Below are 26,418 nucleotides of genomic sequence, written 5' to 3' on the forward strand. Positions count from 1 at the left end.
TCATAATATTAAATAAAAGTAAATCGTTTTACCTTCTTTTTGGACAGTTTCTTCTTCTTTTTCTATTGTAAATTCCTCCTGAGAATCTCCATCCATACTTCCTGAAGGTGCCTCTACTATATCCATTACTTCATCACGTATTGTATCTGATAAAACATTTTGTAGTTCATCATTTGGCAAGTTTCGGAGGAGGTTCATAATCTTCCCACGGTCCTGTTTCACTCGCTTGTGGCAGCGCTTGAAATGAAATAGGTCATTCATTGATAACTGGTAGTGTTCCTATACTGTACTTCACAAATAAAGGGTGCAACAATAGAAAAACTACACTTTCATGCTGCAAACAACTGAGTCAAATCATTAGTGTAATATAGATAAGAAAATACAGGTCTATAAATAATAATGCTACATAAAATAATTGTGTATTACTGTGTGCTGTACATCATTTGATGTAGATTTGCAGTTACAGTTGGTGGCTGGAGACATGAAGGTCACCAGGTTCTTTTTCCGACATCACTGTGACTGGAAAAAGATCCTGCAAGAAAGGACCAATGACGACTGAAGAGAATCATTCAACGTGGCAGAAATGGAACCCCTCTGCAAATAGTTGCTGACTTCAAAAGGCCATCAATAAATGCAAACGTGTGAACCATTCAATGAACCATCAACAATATGGGCTTTCAGAGCTGAAAGCCCACTGGTGTACCCTTGATGACAGCACGACACGAAGCTTTATGCCGTGCTTGGACCCGTCAACACAGGCACTGGACTGTTGATGACTGGAAACTTGTTGTCTAGTCAGATGTGTCTCATTTCAAATTATATTGAGCGGATGAGCGTATATGGGTAAGGAGACAACCTCATGAATCCATGGACCCCGCATGTCAGCAGGGGACTGTTCAAGCCGGAGGAGGCTATGCAATGGTGTGGGGCATGTGCAGTTGGGTGATATGGGGCCTATGATACGCCTAGATATGACTGACAGGTGACACATATGTAAGCATCCTGTCTGATCACCTGCATCCATTCATGTCCATTATGCATTCTGATGGACCTGGGCAATTCCAGCAGGACAATGTGACACCCCACATGTCCAGAATTGCTACAGAGTAGCTCCAGGAACACTGAGTTTTAACACTTCTGCTGCCCACCAAACTCCACAGACAGGAACATTATTGAACACATCTGGGACGCCTTGCAACATGCTGTTCAGAAAAGAACTCCAGCCCCTTGTATGCTTACAGATTTATGGACAGCCCCCTGCAGCATTCATGGTGTCAATTCCCTTTAGCACTCCTTGAGACATTAGTACAGTCCATGCCACGTCGTACTGTGGCGCGTGGCTCTTCATTGTGTGTGTGTGTGTGTGTGTGTGTGTGTGTGTGTGTGTGTGTCTATATAATAGAGGGAAACATTCTACGTGGGAAAAATATATCTAAAAACAAAGATGATGTAACTTACCAAACGAAAGTGTTGGTATGTTGATAGAGACACTAACAAACACAAACACACACACAAAATTCAAGCTTTCGCAACCAACGGTTGCTTCGTCAAGAAAGAGGGAAGGAGAGGGAAAGACGAAAGGATGTGGGTTTTAAGGGAGAGGGTAAGGAGTCATTCCAATCACGGGAGCAAAAAGACTTACCTTAGGGGGAAAAAAGGGACAGGTATACACTCGCGCGCGTGGCCCCCCCCCCCCCCCCCCCCCACACACACACACACATCCATCCGCACATATACTGGGCTTGTGATTGGAATGACTCCTTACCCTCTCCCTTAAAACCCACATCCTTTCGTCTTTCCCTCTCCTTCCCTCTTTCCTGATGAAGCAACCGTTGGTTGCGAAAGCTTGAATTTTGTGTGTGTGTTTGTTAGTGTCTCTATCAACATACCAATGCTTTCGTTTGGTAAGTTACATCATCTTTGTTTTTAGAGTCTGCAGAGCAGTACGGCATGCTGTAGTTTTCCTCTCATGGCCAAGTTCCGTGATCATGGGACTTGGTAACTAGGGAAATCTATGTACACTAATCAGCCACAACATTGTGACCACTGACCTATTATTGATATAAACCCATCCACGTTATAGCATTGTCACTTGGTGAGGAATGACTGCCAATCAGACACACACTTGGAACATGTAGTTACAGATTGTGGTGGCCCGGAGGCTTGGACGAGTATTTCAGAATCTGCACGACTTGTCAGGTGTCCAAGGAGTGCAGTGGTGGTTGTCTTCAAGACATGGTGAAACCAAAGGAAAACCTTGCCCCACCCCCCCTCCCATTACAGATGTCTGATGTCGTAGGCTGGGCAGACAGGTAGGACAGGACAGTCTAAAGATGGGTCACCACAGCTAATGGCCTGTGTATGTGCCAATGTTAACACCACAGCATTGGTAGGTACGACTGAAATAGGATGTGACCACTGGTGCTGGATACTGGTGCAGTGGCAGAGCACTGACTGGTCTGATGAATCCCGATACCTTCTTCATCATGCCGAAGGGAGGGCAGGGTGCAAATCCATCTTCCATGGGAGCAGATCCTTGACACTTGTACTGCAGGAGAGAGACAAGCTGGCAAGAAAATTCACATGGGTACCAATGGGTCCAGTGGAGCTCGTGCAAGGCACTATGATGGCCAAGGAGTGTCACACACTGGTTCAGACTACATGCATCACTTCGTGACGATCATGTTTCCAGATGGCAGTGACATTTTTCACCAAGATGATGCACCATGTCACAAGGACAGGAGTGTGATGGAGTGGTTCGAGGAACACAGTCGCGGGTTCCATAGATCAGAAACCGGTTCAACACATCTGGGATGTGACTGATTGAAGGATCAAAGCTCATTGCCTCCATCCCCAGAATTTACAGGAATTAGGCGACTTGTGTGTGCAAATGTGGTGCCAGTTCTCTCCAGCAACCTACCAAGGCCTCATTGCTTCCATGCCACAATGCGTCGTCGCTGTTATTCATGCCAAAGGTGGACATACCGTCTATTACATTGGTGGTCATAATGTTCTGCCTGATCAGTGTATAACACAGAACCAAATTTGACTGTGAACCATAAGGACGGTCCATTTTTGTTATTAGTTGGTTGTATGAAGTTACTGTTGATCGGAAGTTAAACTGAATTGTAATTGGAATAATAAATCCAGTTTGTGAGCCTATCAGTGCCTGTTAGTATATAATAGCAGCCACTTCACAGTGTAAGTATGGTGGTAGGTGGGTTCCCTCCAAAACAACTAATATCACTCAAAGAGGAGGAATCCTCGCATTTGGCGACTGTGGATTTGTGAACCTAAGAACGTTAAAGAAGATGAAATGTGAGAGATAAAAGTACACACACATGTATGACGTTTCACAGAAGTAAGACGGCGAAATAACCATGCATGCAAACAATATCTGTTGACAAGTATGTGGGGAGAGGGGGAGGGGGGGGGGGAGGGAACTGGGTAAAAATACATGCTACTAATCTGCAAAGTTCAATTACAATTGCAATTGAAATGTTAAAAATGGACACTGATAGAGTGATACAGTTTGTGCCAAAGGAATATCAATATTTACCAGTGAAAACTATATTTTTCATCATTCAAGAACAATTTAATGGTAGTAACAAGAATCAATGTGTTGCCTCACGTAGAAATAACTGGGAACAAGTTCATTCGTACACAATACCATACGTTGTAGTTGGTTTACATCTCTGGATTGCTGAATACGAGTCAAGCAATACCTCCGTACATTTCCAGCATGCCAATTTAGAGCTATGAAGAGTCATTGGATACACATACATCAGTTATCCACTTCAGCATGCAGCATCACAGCCACACAGTAGCAGAAGTGGGCAAACATTCCAGCCCTCCAAATTGATACCTACGAGCAGCCCAACATGTTGTTTAAGGGTGTACATAAGCATCTACCTTTTCAGCTATAAATATCCAGTGCATCAGAAACAAGCTATGTTTATTTGTTTGCATACTGATACATATATCGCATAGAACGAATTTAGTGTAAACTAGCAATCAGTGCATACCACCTCAGTTCTCCGAAGGTCCTTTAAAGTCAAGACCATACCAAATTCATTCAATAGTATAGCAATAACTTTGTGTCGATGTACCAAATAGTTAAGACGTGAATTCAACAACCATGGCTCTCACAGGAGATCATCAACAGCCAAAGTGTTGTTACATACATTTGCACAACAGATCAATGTAAAATTTTCACAGAGGTAATGGCATGGCCATCAAATAACAGATCAGATGAATAACAATTTTACCCAATTACATTCAAGGTTGAACAAAATGGATACCAGATTGCAACATGTGGAATTAAATATCAATAATCTTATGACACAGGTCAATGGTAGAATGGAAATTAGAATCTACCTAGGGTTCAAACTCAAACAAGCAGAAGAAATAAGACGTACAGTAGGAGATATTACATGACAAGGAAAACAGTCCGTTACAACACAGAACCTCTTTTAATACAACCCCAAACATGATAATTAAACAGCTTCAAACAGTAGAAACCAGGTCACTATGGACTAAAACAAACATGCAAAAATTGACAAACATATTGAAACAATATCATTCTTAATTAATGAAACTGACATTTGTTACATTGGACTACTGTAATGAGCACAGAGAAAGTAAATTACATTCACAGGCAAATAATACCACACACACACGCAAGCGCATGCACACAACCAGAGTCTCTGGCTACTGGGACTAGAATGTGAGCAGCAGCACATCATAGGAGAGAGAATTGGATGGTGGTGGTAAGGAGGAGGCTGGGATGGGGATGGATAGCACGGTAGAGGTGAGGGACAGTAAAGTGCTGCTTGTGGGAGTGTACAGGGACGAGGTGGAGAGAGGGCAGGTGAGGTATACGCAGTTGGGAGGGTGAGGGGAGGGGTAGGGTGGAGCGGAGGTATGGGAAAATGTGAGAAATAAAAAGACAGGATGTGTTGGAACAGAGGTCTGTATAGTATTGGAATGGGAACAGTGAAGGGTCTAGATGGGTAAGGACACTGACTAACGAAGGTTGAGGCCAGGTGGGTAACAGGAGGTCCAGTTGTTTCTTGGCCACAGTTTGTCTGTGGCCATTCATGCAAACAGACAGGTTGTTGGTTGTCATGCCCACGAAGAATGCAGCACAGTGGCTGCAGCTTAGCTGGTAGTTCACGTGTCTGGTTTCACAGGTAGCCCTGCCTTTGATGGGATAGGTGATGCTTGTGACCAGATTGGAGTGGGTGGTGGTGGGAGGATGTATGTGACATGTCTTGCATCTAGGGATAAGAGCTGTGAGGCAAGGGGTTGGGAGCAGGGCTTGTGTAGGATTGACAAGAATATAGTGTAGATTCGGTGAGTGGTGGAATACCCTTGTGGGAGGGGTGGGAAGGATAATAGGTAAGACATTCCTCATTTCAGGACGTGATGAGAGATAGTTGAAACCCTGATGGAGAATGTGATTGAGTTCTCCAGTCCTGGGTGGTACTGAGTCACAAGGGGAATGCTCCTCTGTGGCCGCATGGTGGAAGTTTGGGAGGTGATGGATGACTGGAAAGGTAAGGCAAGGGAGATCTGTTTTGTACAGGGCTGGAAGGGTAATTACGGACTGTGAAGGCTACAGTTAAATCTTCAGGCCCATCCCAGAATCTCTCCCCGGAGTCCATCTCTCCCCTCACCACCACACTCTGCACTCCTATCTTCTACGTGCTTCCTAAGTTCCATAAACACAATCACCCAGGACACACCATTGTGGCCGCTTACTGTGCCCCTATTGAGAGAACCTCTGCTTTCACACACCAAAACATTCAGCATATTATCCACAACCTACCCTCCTACATAAAAGATAACTATTTCCTCCACCGACTCTCAACAGTTCCTGTTCCTTTACCACATGGTGCCCTGTTCGTCACTATTGATGGCACTTCCCTTTATATTAACATTGCTAAAGCCCAGTCCCTTAACAATGTTGAACACTACCATTCACCATGCCAAACAGATTCCAAACTGACAACCTCCTTCCTAGTCACCATGACCAACTATATTCTCACTCACAATTACATTTCCTTTGAAGGCATTACCTATAAACAAATTGGAAGTACAGCTATAGGCACCCACATGGCATCATTCTATGCCAACCAATTCTTGGGCCATCCAGAGGAATCCTCTCTAATCACCAGAATCCCAAACACCTCACCTGGTTCCGATTCAGTGATGACGTCCTTATGGTCTGGATTGAGTGTGAGGACACCCTGTCAACATTCCCCCAGAATCTCTAACACTTCCTGCCCCATCAGAATCTCGTAACACTTCCTGCCCCATCAGAATCTCGTAACACTTCCTGCCCCATCAGAATCTCGTAACACTTCCTGCCCCATCAGAATCTCGTAACACTTCCTGCCCCATCAGAATCTCGTAACACTTCCTGCCCCATCAGAATCTCGTAACACTTCCTGCCCCATCAGAATCTCGTAACACTTCCTGCCCCATCAGAATCTCGTAACACTTCCTGCCCCATCAGAATCTCGTAACACTTCCTGCCCCATCAGAATCTCGTAACACTTCCTGCCCCATCAGAATCTCGTAACACTTCCTGCCCCATCAGAATCTCGTAACACTTCCTGCCCCATCAGAATCTCGTAACACTTCCTGCCCCATCAGAATCTCGTAACACTTCCTGCCCCATCAGAATCTCGTAACACTTCCTGCCCCATCAGAATCTCGTAACACTTCCTGCCCCATCAGAATCTCGTAACACTTCCTGCCCCATCAGAATCTCGTAACACTTCCTGCCCCATCAGAATCTCGTAACACTTCCTGCCCCATCAGAATCTCGTAACACTTCCTGCCCCATCAGAATCTCGTAACACTTCCTGCCCCATCAGAATCTCGTAACACTTTCTGCCCCATTAACTTCACCAGGTCTTACTCAACCCAACAAGCCACCTTCCTCGACATTGACCTCCACTTCAAAGATGGCTACATCAATACTTCTGTCCACAGAAAACCTACCAAACACAGTCAATACCTCTACTTCGACAGCTGCCAGCTGTTTCATACCAAGGAGTGCCTACCATACAAACTAGCCACTCATGGCCATTGCATCTGTAGTGACGACTGGTCCCTCTTGAAATATACCAGGGGTCTCACTGAAGCCTTCACAGTCTGCAATTATCCTCCCAACCTTGTACAAAAACAGATCTCACTTGCCTCATCTCTTCCGTCACCCAACACCTCCCAAACTCCCACAATCCGGCCACAAAGGAGCATTTCCCTCATGATTCAGTACCACCCAGGACTAGAGCAACTGAATCACATTTTCCACCAGTGTTTCAATTATCTCTCATCATGCTTTGAAACGATGAATGTCCTACCTACTATCCTTCCCGCCCCTCCCACAGTGTTATTCTGCCACTCACCGAACCTATGCAATATTCTTGTCCATCCTTATACAACTGCTGCTCCCAACCCCTTGCCACACGGCTCATATCCCTGTGACAGACCTAGATGCAAGATCTGTGCCGTACATCCTACCACCTACTCCCAATCCAGTCATAGGCATCACCTATTTCATCAAAGGCAGGGCTAACTGTGAAACCAGTCATTTGAACTACAAGCTAAGCTGCAACCAATGTGCTGCATTTGACATGGGCATGACAACCAACAAGCTGTCTATCCACATGAATGCCCATTTACAAAGTGTGGCGAAGATACAGCTGGACCATATTGTTGCTGAGCCCACTGCCAAACATGACATCCTTTAGACCGCTACCAGCTTTTCTGAATTGTGTACTTGGGAACTCTCCCTGCAATGTATCCTCACGTTCCCCAAACTCTCCTGGCCTCAACCTTCGTTAGTCATTGTCCTTACCTATCTACCTCCTTCCCTGTTGCTATTCCAGCACTACATAGCCCTCTATTCCATCAACACACTCAGTCTTTTTATTTCTCTCCTTTTCCACAACCCCCCCCCCACCCTTGCCCATCACTTAACCTCCTGAAAGCACCTAACTACCCTACCCTCTCTCCACCTCGTCTTTATGCACTCCCACAAGTAGCACTTTACCATCCTTCTCCCCTACCCTGCTATCCCTCTCCTCCCTGGCCTCCTCCTTAGTTCCCTCAACCAGTTGCCTCTCCCATCATGTGCTGTGCACTGCTGCTCACAGTATGGCCTCAGCAGCCAGAGACTGTGGTCATGTGTACGATAGAGAGAGAGAGAGAGAGAGAGAGAGAGAGAGAGAGAAAGTGAGTGTGTGTGTGTGTGTGTGTGTGTGGGGGGGGGGGGGGGGGGGGTCCATTTTTGACAAAGGCCTTGTTGGCCGAAAGCTCATTTTGTGACAGTATTTTTGTTGTGCCTATCTGCGACTCAGCCAAAAAAAAAAAAAAAAAAAAACGGCTCTGAGCACTATGGGACTTAACATCTAAGGTCATCAGTTCCCTAGAACTTCGAACCACTTAAACCTAACTAACCTAAGGACACCAAACACATCCATGCCCTAGGCAGGATTCGAACCTGCGACCGTAGCAGTCATGCGGTTCCAGACTGAAGTGCCTAGAACCGCTCGGCCACACAGACTGGCTGCGACAGCATCTCTGCTATATGGTGAACAGCAACTATCCTTTTCATAATATTGATGCACATTCTTTGTTATTTCTCAAGGCACTTCAAGGCATGTTACCCAGAACATGGTAGGACCACAAGAAGATTAAATTCGTAGTCAAGCATTTATGAGGAATCACAGTATAATGGGGTATGCTGAGGGTAGATGATTTCAAGCCTTTTTTTGGTGTTAAAGCAAATTCAAACCTAAATACTGGATTGAAGAAGCACAAAACAAATTTTAAATGTAATTATTGAGGTCAAAATTGTATAATAGCAACATATGGAAGGGATACAGAGATTTTGTTGGATGTAAACTAAGTGAAGTCAAATACCTCAATGATCCTAATTGTGAGGAGCCCTTATTAGAAGTTAGCTACTGTGTAGAGTACAAGATAAGTTATTAGCAAAAGACTGGACAACAGTTAAGAGCCTTTTAGAAATTTGGAACAGCTGCATACAACAGAAACACAATCAGGAACAGTAGCCAAGTCCAAGCTAATAAGTCAATTAATGGGACAAAGAGAACAGAGAAACAAATCTAACAGCAAAATTAACAACAGACTGAGATGTATGTGGAGAGATGGTAATTAAAGTACTCCTGAAAGAGATCAGGACACTAGTATTTCATAACAACATGCAGAGGGAAAACTGAAAAATGTCAGAAGAGATGCTCAATGACCTGAAGCTTGGTTTTCAAGTTACATATGCTGTGTGTTCCATAGAGGTGGCGCTGGTCTCACTGGGGAGGGCTGTTTAAAAAATGGGCATATTAACAACAGCCTCATAATATATTTAGTCTCTTACGACACTTGTTACGAAGAATCTTGTCATTGAAACTTCCTGGCAGATTAAAACTGTGTGCCCGACCGAGACTCGAACTCGGGACCTTAGCCTTTCGCGGGCAAGTGCTCTACCATCTGAGCTACCGAAGCACGACTCACGCCCGGTACTCACAGCTTTACTTCTGCCAGTACCTCGCCTCCTACCTTCCAAACTTTACAGAAGCTCTCCTGCGAAACTTGCAGGACTAGCACTCCTGAAAGAAAGGATATTGCGGAGACATGGCTTAGCCACAGCCTGGGGGATGTTTCCAGAATGAGATTTTCACTCTGCAGCGGAGTGTGCGCTGATATGATTCTGGAAATCTTGTCATTATTTGACAACAATAGCAGCATTCATATACACAATACTAACAACAAAAATAGTCCCCACTATTTAGAGCTTAACCTTACGACAAAAAGAAGCTGGTAAACAATGAAGGTTTTACACAAACTAAAATCATTTCTATGTGACAACACTTTCTAACATTTTCTGCTTCACAGAGGAATTTCTGAGAAAATAGGCTGTCATGTGGTTGAGTCAAATTAATAATATTTTGTTGTACATTAAAATTAAATAGCATGTAGTTATGTTTTAGCAGAGAAAATATACTTTACTTGAGAAGGTACTGGCATGTTTCACATCATGGCAAGTTGCTGTGAATACGATCCAAAGAACATGCAACTACCATAGACGTAATTTGCCACAATTAACAGAGTTTCTGTGTACAGTTATTCCGGCTTTTTACACAAATGTACAAGATACAGAGCATGAAACTATGTTTTTAACTAAATGTGACATTAAAGCAATTGTTTTAGATCGACTTCCCAGAACAGGACTGCCTCAGGTTGTATATTCCAGCCTGAACATGGATACTAAATTAAATCTGATAAAGCCATGCAGTAACTGACAGGAAGTTCTGTCTTGATATAAAACACATTCAATTAAAATGTCAGAAATTAGAATGCCACGAACAGCACATACTGATGGGCTCTTAGAAGGTTGGTCAGCTGCATGTCTCAGACTGTTTTCATGATATACATTATGATGTGGAACATGTCTTGGCGACTTTTTGATGTGTATGGAAAAGTTACCTGCAGAAAGCACAGATAATTTGCAGATGAAAATCTGCACATGGATGTCAGAACAAGCACCCATACAGGAGATTTCCTGGCTCATGCTGACAATGTCTGGCAGATACTTACAAGGAATAGTATGTCAGATTTGCCAAGTAGTGCTGCCAGCCAAGCTGGGAGAAAGTATGGTGTTCCAAAAGTTACGCTAGGAATTTATACGTTTGTAATTAACTTCTCACTGAGAATTCCTGTATGGCACAGGAGTCATTAAGGGGAAAGAACTTTAATTTGCGTTTGAAAAACAATGTTGTTGTCTGAAGTGCAGACTTCCATTGCTGATGCCGACACTCAAGGTGGTAACTGTTTCTTTGAGGTTTTGTTCATGACCCAAGGCAAATTTTTTCCCCTACATTTTGTCTATTGGTGCTAGAGACATTCTCAAGGCTATAGGAATATCTAGTTGACCCACTGCTGTTCACACTTTAAAAAGACAAATGTAATCAAAAATTTTACTCACTCAGCTCGCCAAAACAGCTAAAGTGTTATTGGTAACAACATAACAGTCATCGAAATGTAATGTTATCAATCAAAAAATTACTGAAAATTACGTAGTTACTGCTGCCCCAACACTAGTTCGATATAAAAGTTCCTGCTATTTATTTCATACAATACCATGACTGATAATGTGCCTAATTTTAAGATGTTTCTCACCCTCTTCATCAATGTAATTAATGATACTGTGACTGTCATGGGACCCTAGGCCTCTACACTACTATATGTGCATGTAGTTTGCCTAATTACAATTCCACATTATTGCATAGTATGGAGATATTTGTTGTAACGAATCTTTCTCCTTTAGTGTTGACACTCAAGCATATTTAAGAATACTAATATCAAACAAACTTACATAATAAGCCACACAAAGAATCCTACAAACTCAAGCAGTTTATATTACAGTTTTTAAGGTCCTACACAATAATGGATACTGAATATATTGTTTGGGCTTTCTGAACACTTCTGTAGTTTCTAGTGGATGATGGGCCACTATCATGTCCTTATCAATGCTGCCTTTATTGTCCGCTTCTTGTGCTCTATGTCAAAATTTACTCCTTGCGATGGTATCTATTTTCCTCTTTTTAGAATATGGCCTTTCACACACTGTCATACACAGCTATAAAAGACTGCACATGGTGCTATTTATTTTTTATTCATTTATTCATTTGTTTCATGTTCTGTAGGTCCAGGTAGTGACCAAATTGCAAGGATAAGGAATGTGTCAAATTGTACCTGGGCAATTCCATGTCAAATCAACAAGTGCTACAACCTGACCCTCTCAGATTTTTTTGAAATTAAGTATGCATATATTACTCATAAATCATGACACAAACTAATTTTTTCACATTTTTCTGATGAAAAGTTACCGAGTAATGGACCTTCAAAAATTGAAAAGATGACAAATTTTTGACGCGTGGAACAATGTTGTTTTCTTTACAACTCTTGTTCTAATTAAGCTAGAACAATCAAATTTACTTCATTGGAAAGCTCTTTTAAAGAGCTTTTATATGATACCAAACATCATTAGTTTAATATATATACACAAATTGTTAAATTAAATAACATTGTTGAATTTATTGAATTTTGAAAAACTGTATTTTTAAAATTCTCAAAAAAATATATTTGAAAGATACACTTTACATCAACATATTCTGAAAGTTTCAACTTGGGATGAGCATGGGATCATTATAAAAAACAATTTTACGTTAAGGGTGGTGCTTTAAAAATTCGTAAAAACTAATTTATTTTAGATATTAGGCCTGCTTCTCACCAGCTGTATGTTGTTGTAAAATGTGGAAATTAAAAATAACTTATAATTGACAAAAGAACATATGTTTTATGCTTCTGTAATTAATAAATACAAAATGAAAACTTAAAATAAATAAATAAACACAGAAAGATGAATACCTGAGATCAGACCTAAATTCAGTTAGTAGTTACTATTATTTACAAATAGGCATCCTATTAGTGCACTTCTTCATGCTTCGAACTAATCAGTCTGTTGCACATCAACATTTCTGCACTGGATAACACATATGTTCGCCCTGTAGCAGTTTGAGGGTTCACAATTGCCACTAATTCACTACTGCTTATGGAAAGAATGTCTGGATGACTTGGAAATGTAAAAGATGGTGACGGTCCATGTGGATGTAAGAAACTAACTGTGATTTCATCCTTCTCCTGATTTTTTCAAGTACACAGGTTAACCACCAGTGTCCATTATAATCACAAGCAACATATCCTTTTATGTCTTTGAACGGTATTGAATCACTGTCAGAAACTGTCACCAGTTCAATTTCACTATCATAAGAGTTTGAATACACTTTTGTTATTATTTTGTCCTTGCTAAAAGGAATAAAAGTGTGAAGTTTTTGTGTCCCTACAATTTTGCACTATTTCTCAAATCTCTCCATAAGTTTCATTTCTTCATTTTTGTGATCTTCTTTAGTAGCATACTTGAAGTTCATTCCTTCTATGTTATCCTTGGCAAACATATAAAGTTGTTTTGGTGTCATTATTTGATCACTGTATGACCGTTGCAGACTTGCTCAAGCTGCAAGTCGTTTAACTGTTCCACCAACACCATCACTAGCTCCCTTCCCATGCGACGTGGCTGAAAAATGCCATTCAGCTTCAGTTTGGAAATCTTCTTCATGATGGCACAGGTTGATAAAGTTCTTCCTATTTTTATAATGAGATGCTGCTCCAGCAGAGAAATAATATATTTTTCTTGGTTTTCTACCGAATTTAACAGTCAGGAAGTCCATCAAGTACGATTGGAATAAATGCACAGCAAGAGTGTCATGTGTTAGGCATTCTGATATGATTACAAGACTTGTGTGCTCGAGTTTGTTCCCACACTTGTAATAAGCAACAATGGGATGAATCGTTGCTTGCATGTTTGTTCAGTGATAGCCTTGAACTTCATCCTGGATGACAAAGAAGTAATTCTCAGAAAAGTCACAGATCGCTAAGACCTCGCCTTCTTTAAGTTCATTTCTCAGTCTCTTTTGGAAGGTTGATTGTTGACTAGCAACAAATTAATGTCGTGTAAGCGATTTTAATTTATCAAAAAAACAATCAATAAAGTTGTCAGATGATTTTATGATTGCTTCTAGAGATGTGTGATCAACGGAAACCCATAGCTGATAAGTTATATTATCAATATCATTAGTATTCAACCAATCTTGTAAATGTGTCTTAAATGTTTCTGGGCCAGGGCAGAATTTACATTCACCAAAATGACAAGCAGGTAATGACGGATTACATACAACTCTTGCAATGCAGTGTTTGTAAATTTTTATTGGATTATCTTCATCCTTCCTCAGCTGAGGAATGTTACATCCAGTCAGCATGAGTTTGAAGTTTTGATGGGTAGTACACACACAGACACTATGTGTACCACTACTTTCAGCTAAAACACAATTTTTGGGATGTAGGTCTGCAAACTTTGAAAATCCAATGTGGAGCTCTGGATGGTTGTCTTTAAAGTTCGCGTAATTTCTTTCAAATTACTTAAAACTAGCCGTTTTTGTTCTTTGCAGTTTTTCTACGTTATCTCTCACAAGCACAAAATCTTTTTTCCCAGGCATTGCCCTGCTTATCTCAACAGAACAATAAAAGTTTCAAACAAAATCAGCAGTTGTTTGATCAAGAGTCTTGCCAGGTTTTGGGTTTGGTGAAGACAAAATTCCCTTGGCCTTCACCAAATCTTTTACTCTTTGAGCCACGTAATTTGTTACATTAAATTCATCTCGAAGCTTCTTAACACTCCAGCTTTTAGGTAAAATGGTAAGAATGTCCATCTGTTTACTTTGAGATGTACATGTACGAAATTTATCTTTTAGCTGACTGATCATCGCAGATTCTGCATGATCATGTACCTCTTCTCTTTCGGAAGGAAACAATAATACCTTCGTTTGAATTGTTGAAATTAATTTAATTAGTTTTTCCTTAGGATATTTTGCGTCACACAGTCGTTTCTTCTTAATTGGCGATTCACCAACGGACTGCAAAGAAGCATTCAGCCTTTCTAAGGCGTCACTTGCTGCAATGTCTTGTACGTCACTATAACATAAAACCTTTTCAGTTTCTTGTTTCACCACAGAATACAGTACGTAGCACAAATTTCTACTCGTGCAATTTTTTTGTCACACACTTTTTGATTTAAAGTTAAGAAAGGTTTTCTTGCTATCATCCAGGCCGTAAGTTTTTCTTGTGGTTATTGTGGCCCTCTTCATTAAATGGATTACAGCACAAAGCTGAAATTTTAGGCATTTTATATTTCTCAAGTGAACAAACTAATTTTAAAAAATGTTTTTGAAGTTGAATCCCCAGATTTCTATATTCAGTACTACACAATATTACTCCTCTATTCTTTCACTTCCTGTAAAACAATATTTCATTATGTTAATAGTATGCAAACATTAACTGGCTGTAGGCATACAAACTTACAGACTCTTGTGAGGTTTGTACAAAAGTACCTTTAAGCTAGATTCAAAACACATTTCAGAGTTAATCACATAATTTCACTACAGCTATCTCACAACAAAAGAATGTGTGGGTCACTTTCAACAATAGGTGAAAATTGCTGACAATATTAACCAGAGATAAAATACTGAATAGATTGCAGATAGCAACGCCAAAGAATCATTTTATATATAATCTTTAAAATGAGAGATAGCTTCATTTTTTCTTTTTTTTCCCCCCATGATTTGACAGCTATTAATAAATAGTTAGCACTAAAGTTTAATAAGCAGTTATTCGTTTCAAATGTACAATTTGTGGACCATGTAACAAAGTCTAACACTGTAATATTTTCATGTGTAGCAAACATAAAATTGCTTTTGATAGTGATCCCATGCTCATCCCAAGTTGAAACTTTCAGAATATGTAGATGTAAAGTGTATCTTTCACATATATTTTTTTGAGAATTTTAAAAATACAGTTTTTCAAAATTTGATAATTTCAACAATGTTGTTTTTATAAACAGTGTGTGTGTGTGTGTGTGTGTGTGTGTGTGTGTGTGTGTGTGATATCATATAAAAGCTCTTTAAAAGAGCTTCCCAATGAAGTACATTTTATTGTTCTAGCTTAATTAGAACACAAGTTATGAAGGAAACAACACTGTTCCGCGAGTCAAAAATTTGTCATTTTTTCAATTTTTGAAAGTCCATTACTCGGTAACTTTTTATCAGAAAAATGTGAAAAAATTAATTTGTGGTACTATTTATGAATACTATAGGCATACTTAATTTCATTTAAATCCAAGAGGGTAAGGTTGAAAACGTGGTTTCATTTGTTGATTTGACGTGGAATGACCCACCTAGTTTAGATGTAACTTAAGTAATTACAATACAAGATACAATGTAAATGAAATATCAAGTTAAGAACATATAATCAATTAATAGAAAGTTGTGTTATGCTGAGGAACAATCAGAAATACATGCAGTAAGCAAAGTTAAGCTAAGAATTACAACCAACAAATAAATACATGAATACAAAAAACAAAATTTTTGATTGTCTCTGATAGTGCTCAAAATAAGTATTCGTAAAACATGAATTTTAACATTGTGTAGCCCTGTCAGCAACTGTAATAACTGAACATGTCACACGTCAGCCTTGCAAATGGAAACCAAGCTTTACCCAGGTTTCAGCCAAAATAATTCGGCCTTCTTCAGAAGCAAATGACACAAAAATACTGCATGCCAAAGTTTCGCCATGTCATGTATAAAACTGTAGCATCATAGTAGCTAGTCATAAACTACATTACTTGGGCTGAAGAGAACAACAGGCCCCACTGTGCGGACGAGGTCGGTTGGTCGCGAGAGCTGTCACTCACTTCTGAAGAAGGCCAAATTATTTTGGCTGAAACCTAGGTAAAGCTTGGCTTCTATTTGCAACTGAGGCTAACATGTTACATGTTCTGTTATTTAGAACTTTTTGTACAAAAGTGTTGCATATTTGCATCTATTTCAAAATTAAATGTTTTGGTGTCATAAGTGAACTTGTGTAACTTGTCAGCTTGCGACATTTTATGTGAATTGGTGTAACTGGTCAGCATGTGACAACATTTAAGCACAAATTAAATAATTACACTCCTGGAAATGGAAAAAAGAACACATTGACACCGGTGTGTCAGACCCACCATACTTGCTCCGGACACTGCGAGAGGGCTGTACAAGCAATGATCACACGCACGGCACAGCGGACACACCAGGAACCGCGGTGTTGGCCGTCGAATGGCGCTAAATGCGCAGCATTTGTGCACCGCCGTCGTCAGTGTCAGCCAATTTGCCGTGGCATACGGAGCTCGATCGCAGTCTTTAACACTGGTAGCATGCCGCGACAGCGTGGACGTGAACCGTATGTGCAGTTGACGGACTCTGAGCGAGGGCGTATAGTGGGCATGCGGGAGGCCGGGTGGACGTACCGCCGAATTGCTCAACACGTGGGGCGTGAGGTCTCCACAGTACATCGATGTTGTCGCCAGTGGTCAGCGGAAGGTGCACGTGCCCATTGACCTGGGACCGGACCGCAGCGACGCACGAATGCACGCCAAGACCGTAGGATCCTACGCAGTGCCGTAGGGGACCGCACCGCCACTTCCCAGCAAATTAGGGACACTGTTGCTCCTGGGGTATCGGCGAGGACCATTCGCAACCGTCTCCATGAAGCTGGGCTACGGTCCCGCACACCGTTAGGCCGTCTTCCGCTCACGCCCCAACATCGTGCAGCCCGCCTCCAGTGGTGTCGCGACAGGCGTGAATGGAGGGACGAATGGAGACGTGTCGTCTTCAGCGATGAGAGTCGCTTCTGCCTTAGTGCCAATGATGGTCGTATGCGTGTTTGGCGCCGTGCAGGTGAGCGCCACAATCAGGACTGCATACGACCGAGGCACACAGGGCCAACACCCGGCATCATGGTGTGGGGAGCGATCTCCTACACTGGCCGTATACCACTGGTGATCGTCGAGGGGACACTGAATAGAGCACAGTACATCCAAACTGTCATCGAACCCATCGTTCTACCATTCCTAGACCGGCAAGGGAACTTGATGTTCCAACAGGACAATGCACATCCGCATGTATCCCGTGCCAACCAACGTGCTCTAGAAGGTTTAAGTCAACTATCCTGGCCAGCAAGATCTCCGGATCTGTCCCCCATTGAGCATGTTTGGGACTGGATGAAGCATCTTCTCACGCGGTCTGCATGTCCAGCACGAACGCTGGTCCAACTGAGGCGCCAGGTGGAAATGGCATGGCAAGCCGTTCCACAGGACTACATCCAGCATCTCTACGATCGTCTCCATGGGAGAATAGCAGCCTGCATTGCTGCGAAAGGTGGATATACACTGTACTAGTGCCGACATTGTGCATGCTCTGTTGCCTGTGTCTATGTGCCTGTGGTTCCGTCAGTGTGATCATGTGATGTATCTGACCCCAGGAATGTGTCAATAAAGTTTCCCCTTCCTGGGACAATGAATTCACGGTGTTCTTATTTCAATTTCCAGGAGTGTAATAATATTTAAATTGACTCTGCTCATGCCATTAAGGTACACCACACAAATGATTCATGCAACATGTCAATAATAACCAAAACCCATTGTGGAAGTACAGCTGGTCACCTACAAGTTGACAATTTTACTGGTGGTGCCAGAAGCAGAGAAATTCAGCACTAGCTGAAAGATATTCATTTGCTCTTAGTGCTGCCAACTTTAAACTAGTATTAGATGCAAAGTATTACTGTACTCAGCCTTCCCCTCACCAATCCTCTCCCATCAACAGTTCTAATGCACATGCAAGGCATGCCTCCTGCCTTTCCCAACAGCCATGGTATGAATCACCAACTTATCATGGACAAGATTTAGTGTTCTAGAAATAACTATACAATGTAACAGTGGCACATATGAATTCCTAAAGGATTCGAAGTGTGAAATTCTTCAACAAGCTGATCTTGTGTACAATAAACTGGATTATATTGTATCCAAAAACAAATTACTGCATAAGTGTAGTAAGCCGTCCCACAAAAGCTCCTGATGTCTAATCCGTCCTGCATTACTTGCATGTTATGCAAGTACTATTGGCCTCCAGAATGAGATTTTCACTCTGCAGCGGAGTGTGCGCTGATATGAAACTTCCTGGCAGATTAAAACTGTGTGCCCGACCGAGACTCGAACTCGGGACCGAGTTCGAGTCTCGGTCGGGCACACAGTTTTAATCTGCCAGGAAGTTTCATATCAGCGCACACTCCGCTGCAGAGTGAAAATCTCATTCTGGAAACATCCCCTAGGCTGTGGCTAAGCCATGTCTCCGCAATATCCTTTCTTTCAGGAGTGCTAGTTCTGCAAGTTTCGCAGGAGAGCTTCTGTAAAGTTTGGAAGGTAGGAGACGAGGTACTGGCAGAAGTAAAGCTGTGAGTACCGGGCGTGAGTCGTGCTTCGGTAGCTCAGTTGGTAGAGCACTTGCCCGCGAAAGGCAAAGGTCCCGAGTTCGAGTCTCGGTCGGGCACACAGTTTTAATCTGCCAGGAAGTTTCATATCAGCGCACACTCCGCTGCAGAGTGAAAATCTCATTCTGGAAACATCCCCTAGGCTGTGGCTAAGCCATGTCTCCGCAATATCCTTTCTTTCAGGAGTGCTAGTTCTGCAAGTTTCGCAGGAGAGCTTCTGTAAAGTTTGGAAGGTAGGAGACGAGGTACTGGCAGAAGTAAAGCTGTGAGTACCGGGCGTGAGTCGTGCTTCGGTAGCTCAGTTGGTAGAGCACTTGCCCGCGGAAGGCAAAGGTCCCGAGTTCGAGTCTCGGTCGGGCACACAGTTTTAATCTGCCAGGAAGTTTCACTATTGGCCTGTTTTACCTACAGGGGCTGATGAGCATGGCTGGAACAAGTCAAGATGAACAGAGGAGGGGATAGACAGAGTGAGGGGACAGGAGGAAATGGACAGAGAGGGGATAGGAGGAAATGGACAGAGAGGGGAGAGGAGGAAATGGACAGAGAGGGGAGAGGAGGGGGAGGTGCATGAGGCATATGTAAGTTGTAGAACAGTAGAGGGCAGATGGAAAAGGAAGAAGAGGAAATGGAGATAGAGGGTGTGGACAAGGATATGGTTAGAGGGAGGAATACAGTTAAGAGACAGAGTGTCGAAGAAATTGGCAGAGAGACGGTATGGAGGAGATGAAGAGACAGAGAGTGGAGTGGAGGGTATAAACATATAGAGGTGGGAGGACAAGGTGGACAGGGAAAGGGAGGAAGCTGTGGACACAGATAAGGAGGCGAGGAGGTGTGTTCAATGTATGTGTCAAATGCATAAGTGGACAAAACACCAGGAAAAATGATAGTTATATAACACATACAGTTGTACTGTGTTCAACCAGAAAATACAGAAGAGTATCAGTAACTGAAGTTAATAGTTAATACTGCCTTATGATGTAGTTCTTATAGCTAGTTCTCTTAATATTATGTGGTTATGAATTTAAAGGGGCTACACATCAATCTACATTCATAGCCCACAAGCCACCGTATGGTTCATGGCGGAAATACAATATATCACTGCTAGTAATTTCCTTTCCTGTTACATTCACAAATAAATCAAGGGAAAAACGTCAGTCTAGGCCCTAACTTTCTGCATCGTATCTTTGTGGCCCTTATGCAGAATGCACATTAGCAGTAGTAGAATAATTTTGCAGTTTGCCTCTCATGCTGGTGGCATAGTCCATATCAATTCAGGCAGGCTAGGAAAAAATCTTACCTTCATAGTCTCAGATGTTATTGAATTTGACATACATTAAAATGAAGGACTAAGTAAGGAACACGTATTTTTTTGTTTTCTCCAAAAATATTTCTGCTCCGAGATACAGCCCTCGAAAGATGACACTGTGCTTACCATTTTGAAGAATATAATTTTGGAAACATTTTTAAAATGCTGTATCGCTGGATCAGTTCTAGATTTTTGTTGGTTTTTTTATACTTGAAAAATAATTGCTTTATTATTACAAAGAACTCCTCCCTTTGGAATTATCTACCAAAGTTCTTTTATTATAGTGTACGAACTTTTTTATAATTTATGGAAATTATTTTTCAAAAATTCCAATCCCCAAAATTTTTATTCTTTTTCTGTTGATTAGTACCATAGTTCTACATTTCCTGAAAAGGAGAGCTTCCAATTTTAGGCTAAACATGTTTTATAAACAACTGAAATTTTTGCCATACATAAAACCTGTTTTGTTACAACATTATTACATAACAGGGTCATAAAAATCAAAACCTAGCCTTATTTACCACAACTTTAGTTTTTAAAGATGAGTAAGAAACTCATTTCTCAAGCATTTTACACTGCCCCAAAAGGGTCATTCCATGTCAAGTGGCCTAAGGGTCCCCACTTGACCATCTCCAATTCCTATGAAATTTTTATACGATGTACATATAGACCTTACATCAAGCACTGCCAAATTACAGCTTCATAAGTAGTATGGTGGGGCCATTAGCCACCTTTTTGTAAAGGCTCATTTTTTGACACTGCGGCTGAAATGAATAAATGATCAACTTTGTTTTACCATTGTTCAGGATCTAAGAGACCTGTTGTGCTGAAACTTTGTGATCCTGTTCAACTTTTTGGCTACAACAGCTTAGTTGTAGTAAAAAAGGTCAAACTATGGTAAATTCATCATAGTGTGCTATGAAAGCGGCTCATAAATCTTGTCATACCAAATTTTGACTATACTTTATGCCTTGTACCTACTGAAAGAATAACTTTCTGAAGTTGATACTTTAATTATCTGCAACCTGTCACCATGTCAAAAAGCTCTGCACGTGGCACCCAGATTGCTCAAATAATAACCGAGTTATCGAAGTTCAAAGTGTGCTAAAAATTTAATTAGTCACGTTTGGCTCACTTCCAAAAGGTCACATCACAAAAGGGATCACTCAAATTTGATTTTTCTCAGCACCATTGAAAAGAGCTCACCTTGTTTGATCAGAAAAAGTTTTTTATTTTGGAGACTTTGCATTTACGAACATATAAACTTACATTTTCATTACATTACATTTCTTGACATTGCAACTTAAATGTATAAATGATAAACTTTGATTTACCATTACTCAGGATCTAAGAGACCTGTCATGTGCTCCAGTAAGTTCTTCAAAGTTACGACGCAAAGTTCAAAATTCGCACAGTTCACACACAGACAGACATCTCTATGTGGGTGTGGAATTGCCCACTTAGGTCATAGTGCATAAAATTTTGATCTTCCAATATGTGAAGTTGTGTAGTTGCTCTTAAAAACTGCAAAAGTTTCTTTAATACTACGCATCCCGTACCTCTTCACTTTCACTTTCACATGGTGGGGCCATTAGCCACCTTTCAGTAAAGGCTCATTTTTTGACACTGCGACTGAAATGAATAAATGATCAACTTTGTTTTACCATTGTTCAGGATCTAAGAGACCTGTCGTGCTGAAACTTTGTGATCCTGTTCAACTTTTTGGCTACAACAGCTTAGTTGTAGTACAAAAGGTCAAACTATGGTGAATTTATCATAGTGTGCTATGAAAGTGGCTCATAAATCTTGTCATACCAAATTTTGACTATACTGTTAAAGTTATAGTGTCTTTTTTGTTGGCGAGAAAAGTCCCATTTACCTTCCAGATAAAATGACTCCACTACTTGAACTTTAGCTGCTTCTACAGGATGAGCACAACAGGGATCTGGTCTTCCAAAGACTCCTTTAACAGACTTCACATTTCTTGATTTGTCTACCATGTACTTTGATACTGATGGAACGTGGTTTGAAATTGTTTTCTTTGAAAATGTCTCTGGGTGTATTCATCCATAGCTTTGGTAATTTCTCTACGCTTTCTTGATGCACAGAGCTTATGACTCCGCTTAAAGGTCTAACACCTACCTCTGTAGCTGACTGATCCAGGGTATTTATTTCCTCTATTGATGCAAAATTGTATCATCTGTATCATGGGAGGCTTCACCTTGTTCAGATTCTATCACTGTTGTTATTCAGCCAAAACATTTAAAACACAAAAAGTCGTCACTGGAAACATCTTCACTTTGAAACAGAGTCTTCAAATGAGAACACTTATTCCCAACCTGAACAATGTCTGTTGTTTGTCTTATATATCACTCTTTTATGGATATGCAAATAGTCTGCACACTTCACTCTCGTGTGGCCCCAGTCAGAAGACATTTCAAACAGTCCTTTTTACAAAACACACTGCAACTGTGTCAACTGGTAAACTCATCATGAAAACACAGAACTCACTGGATGGTCTCAGATTTCTTATAAGTCGCCTCAGTAAACAAATTAACACTGAACAACTATAATACATAAATCTGCAATGAACAACAATGGCAAAGAAACTGACAAACTACAACAAAGTGTAAGAAATATCTGCAACAATGTTAGAGAAAAGAAACAACTGCAACAAAGAAAGTGATAAGAAACAACTGCAACAAAGAAAGTGATAAGAAACAACTGCAACAAAGAAAGTGATAAGAAACAACTGCAACAAAGAAAGTGATAAGAAACAACTGCAACAAAGAAAGTGATAAGAAACAACTGCAACAAAGAAAGTGATAAGAGGCAACTGCAACAAAGACAATAGATATAAACACTGAAACAAAGAAATTAGTAAGAAACAACTTCAGTGAAGAGAGACATTACTCTTGAAAGTTAAAAAATGATTTTTTAAAATACAGTCTGTCCAACTAAAGTGGAAGCTCTCCTTTGTAGAGAATATAGTACTACATGGCACTAATCAACAGAAAAAAAAATCTAAGTTTTCTGGACTGGCATTTTTGAAAAGAAAATTATCTGTAAATTATAAAAAAAAATTTTAAAGGTGACAGTAAAACAACTTTAACAGATATGGCCAAGCCAAGGGCACTATTGTAATCATAAAGCAATTACCTCTTTTTTTTAAAAAAAGACCCTCTCTTAACAAAATATCTAGAACTGGTACAGAGATACAGCATTTTAAAATTTTTTCCGAAATTCACTTCTTCAAAATGGCATTCACAGTGTCATCTTTGGAAGCCTGTATCTCGAGGCAGGGATTTCTTTTTGGGGGGGGGGGGGAAAGGATCATCGTCTCCTTTCCAGGGATTCCCATTTGACGTCATGAGGTGTCCCCGTAATACTTGTGCGCTGATCGAACTTACCGGTAACAGTTGAACAGGATTCAAGAATGGGTTGCACTAGCATCCTACACACCGCCTGCTTTATGGATGAGCTACACTTTCCCAAAATTCTCCCAATAAAATGAATTTGAGCATTTGCCTTCTTTCTAGCAACCTGATGTGCTCATTCCATCTTTGTTATCCATCCTTCACTGCTCTGGAATTCAATTAAAATGTTGTTTAACAAGAAAAGGAGAATGGTTAGCTACAGGATCTTCGACATTGTCAACAGTGTTGAAATCTGCAAGAGAGCAACTTTGGTCAGAAGTGAGATAAAACCCAGGCAGCTGGTCAGCTAGAGGAAATGGATGCCAGTGCACAAGTGGAAACATCTAGAGGCTTCCTGCAGGAGATATCTGTGGTGCAAGTGCACTGTCTGCCTCCACTCTCACTGAAGGATATACCAAGTGATACCATCAAATTCAGTATGACTAAAAAAAAAAAAAAAAACGATTTGGATGGACCAGAGGGCTTATTAACTTTAACGGTTAGGTAAATACTATACGTACACAAAAACATACAATTTTGTGGCAGTGTAGGGGGAGAAAGCAGTTGGAGACCTCTCAGGGCACATGTCACAATGAGATACACTCCCTCCAAGTACCTAACCCAACACTGAACGCCAAGGCGTACAAAATTTTGTAATATAATCTGCTTCCCCTCACAAAAAGTATGATTTCTTTACCTGCTATCCCATTATCTGCAAGTATCTGGGGTAAAGAGGTAGGCAGGTTCATGGCTTGTCTTAGATTAGCCACCAGGGCACACACTGTGAGAATAGTGTTATTTTGAAATGACTACCACAACTGCATTTGGGGGGTTTGTTGGTGCGAAAGGAACTTTTAGGTAAGGCTGTTAGGACTGATGCATATCCATCTGTTCCCTATTTGTGAACAGTCTCCTCTGAATTGGATCTGTAAATTTTTCCATGTTTTAGTTTAAAAAAAAGTCATGTTTTAAGTTTTTTAAGTATCTGAAGTTCTCTCTCAGACATGATACTTTTACTGCAGCACCTTCTGCTGATATAGTGTTCTTGTAGCATATTAATAGTGTTAATACACAAGAAAAATTGTCTCATTATGAAAGAAATGAGAATTGAAAGACCTAGTACAGTATGAATATACTGCTACTTCTTGTATATGTATAAAATTTTGCCCTAGAGAAAAAGAGGGAAGATGACCAGATACAAAACTGCTCGCTGTGCATATCTGTCAGTTTAAGAAGACAGGTTTAGTTCCCATTTTGCTAGTGTTCGTAGTGTCTTCTTGATTTGTCACTGGATTCATACGCAAATTATTATATCTGTGATTTTTCATCAAATATGGTTGTCAGCAAATTTCAATATATTTTTCGTGCATGTTGGGACACTACGCCTGTATTTTTCAGTGACAAACTAAAATTGCCTTTCTTCGTCTTGGTGGCACTTTTCATGCCGGGGTGCGATATATTGGCCACCACAAACACATATACCCACAACGAAAAGTTAAAGTGAAAAGGCAGTTTCAGATAAGCAGTACCCGAAAGTGAAAAGGCAGTTGTTACAGTTGGTTTATCTTGTTCAAATCGTAGGCTACAGTAAATGAATTTTCGTTTATAACGCAAAATCTAAGTACTGTAAATTATACGTTAATCAGGAGGATCCAAATTTTACTGTAGAACAGACCCATGTCAATTTAACCATGCATATGTGGAAGTTAATGTTTATCAAACAGTACTAACCATTCGAAGCACTTCTTTAAATTGAGGTGAACCATTCTTGAATCGGTAAGCTGCATCCCTGCCCCTGGCTTTGAATTCGCAGTAGCTACTAGGGCTCTTCAAGAAGCTTGTCATTTTCGATACGTTAGAAATCAGTGACACAACACAGATTTTGATTTACTAAAGTCTCACATACTTCGCGCCTCCAAAATCACAACATATCCAATGTTTGTATTCAAAAATATCACACTCGACGTCAATAAACATCTTTGGCTTCGTCCCCTCTTTCTATTCGAAACATATGTGGTTAAATCATAAATTAAATCAATATACATCTTCCGATAGAGAAAAAAAACACAATATTTTATACCTTTATATTTAAGACATGCAATTTTCATGGTATGTCCTGCTACATTTCTATACTTCCACAGTTTACCTCTCTTCCGTACGACGTATTTGGTCTTTTCACTGTTAATACCGAATTATATATATTGTAATGTAGATGTTACACCAAAATAAAAAAGCACACAGTGTGTTGGAAGTAATATTCATGTCGGCCAGAAAAAAACTGATAGATATGCCAAGTCAGGGTACGAAGTTTTCAATTTATCGATATTTGTAGTTCTAACACAGACATATGGTCCAAAGGAGTGCAGCCGCTTGTGTTCATCCTCAAGTCTCACGTTTTCAGGTGCACACAGTTTTTGGTATACAATTCACTTGCGACACTGTGTTGACGCTGGTTCTGTACCGTATACTGAAACATATTGAGTTTGATGCTTTCGCCGAATTGTCAAGAAGTATCAATGTAACTTTTAGAAACGATGGCTGGAGTGTTTGATATAGAGCTACATGAAGAAGATGTTGAACAAGACTCTGAAGATGATATAACGATAGAGGTAAACTTATTCTTGCGTATGATTCGCGTGCTGTAAAGGTGTTTCGTAGGGACAAATAGTATTTTATAGTCAGGTTTCGTAC

General features: G+C 40.7%; 1 protein-coding gene and 1 non-coding gene across 2 annotated transcripts; one reads left to right on the forward strand and one right to left on the reverse strand.

The window, feature by feature from the left end:
• Positions 1 to 25,658, reverse strand: LOC126154586 (uncharacterized). The gene is made up of 2 exons (XM_049916158.1): positions 25,459 to 25,658; positions 1 to 237 (listed from the first exon to the last, which is right to left on the reverse strand). Exons 1-2 carry the CDS (start codon positions 25,570 to 25,572, stop codon positions 1 to 3), a joined length of 351 nt encoding a protein of 116 aa, XP_049772115.1. The 5' UTR covers positions 25,573 to 25,658.
• Trnap-cgg (transfer RNA proline (anticodon CGG)) lies at positions 19,292 to 19,366 on the forward strand. Its single transcript has one exon. It is a non-coding gene; the product is annotated as a tRNA-Pro (tRNA).
• Positions 25,659 to 26,418: the final 760 nt, after the last annotated feature.

The sequence above is a fragment of the Schistocerca cancellata genome, unplaced genomic scaffold, assembly GCF_023864275.1.
Source record: "Schistocerca cancellata isolate TAMUIC-IGC-003103 unplaced genomic scaffold, iqSchCanc2.1 HiC_scaffold_1097, whole genome shotgun sequence".
Classification (NCBI taxonomy): domain Eukaryota; kingdom Metazoa; phylum Arthropoda; class Insecta; order Orthoptera; family Acrididae; genus Schistocerca; species Schistocerca cancellata.

Bases quoted from the DNA above. Each gene is read 5' to 3' on its own strand.
- LOC126154586 (XM_049916158.1), bottom strand. From the start codon at position 25,572: ATGACAAGCTTCTTGAAGAGCCCTAGTAGCTACTGCGAATTCAAAGCC. The intron at 238-25,458 runs GTTAGTACTGTT...TTTCATTTCAAG, and splicing joins TTAAAGAAGTGCTTCGAATG to CGCTGCCACAAGCGAGTGAA.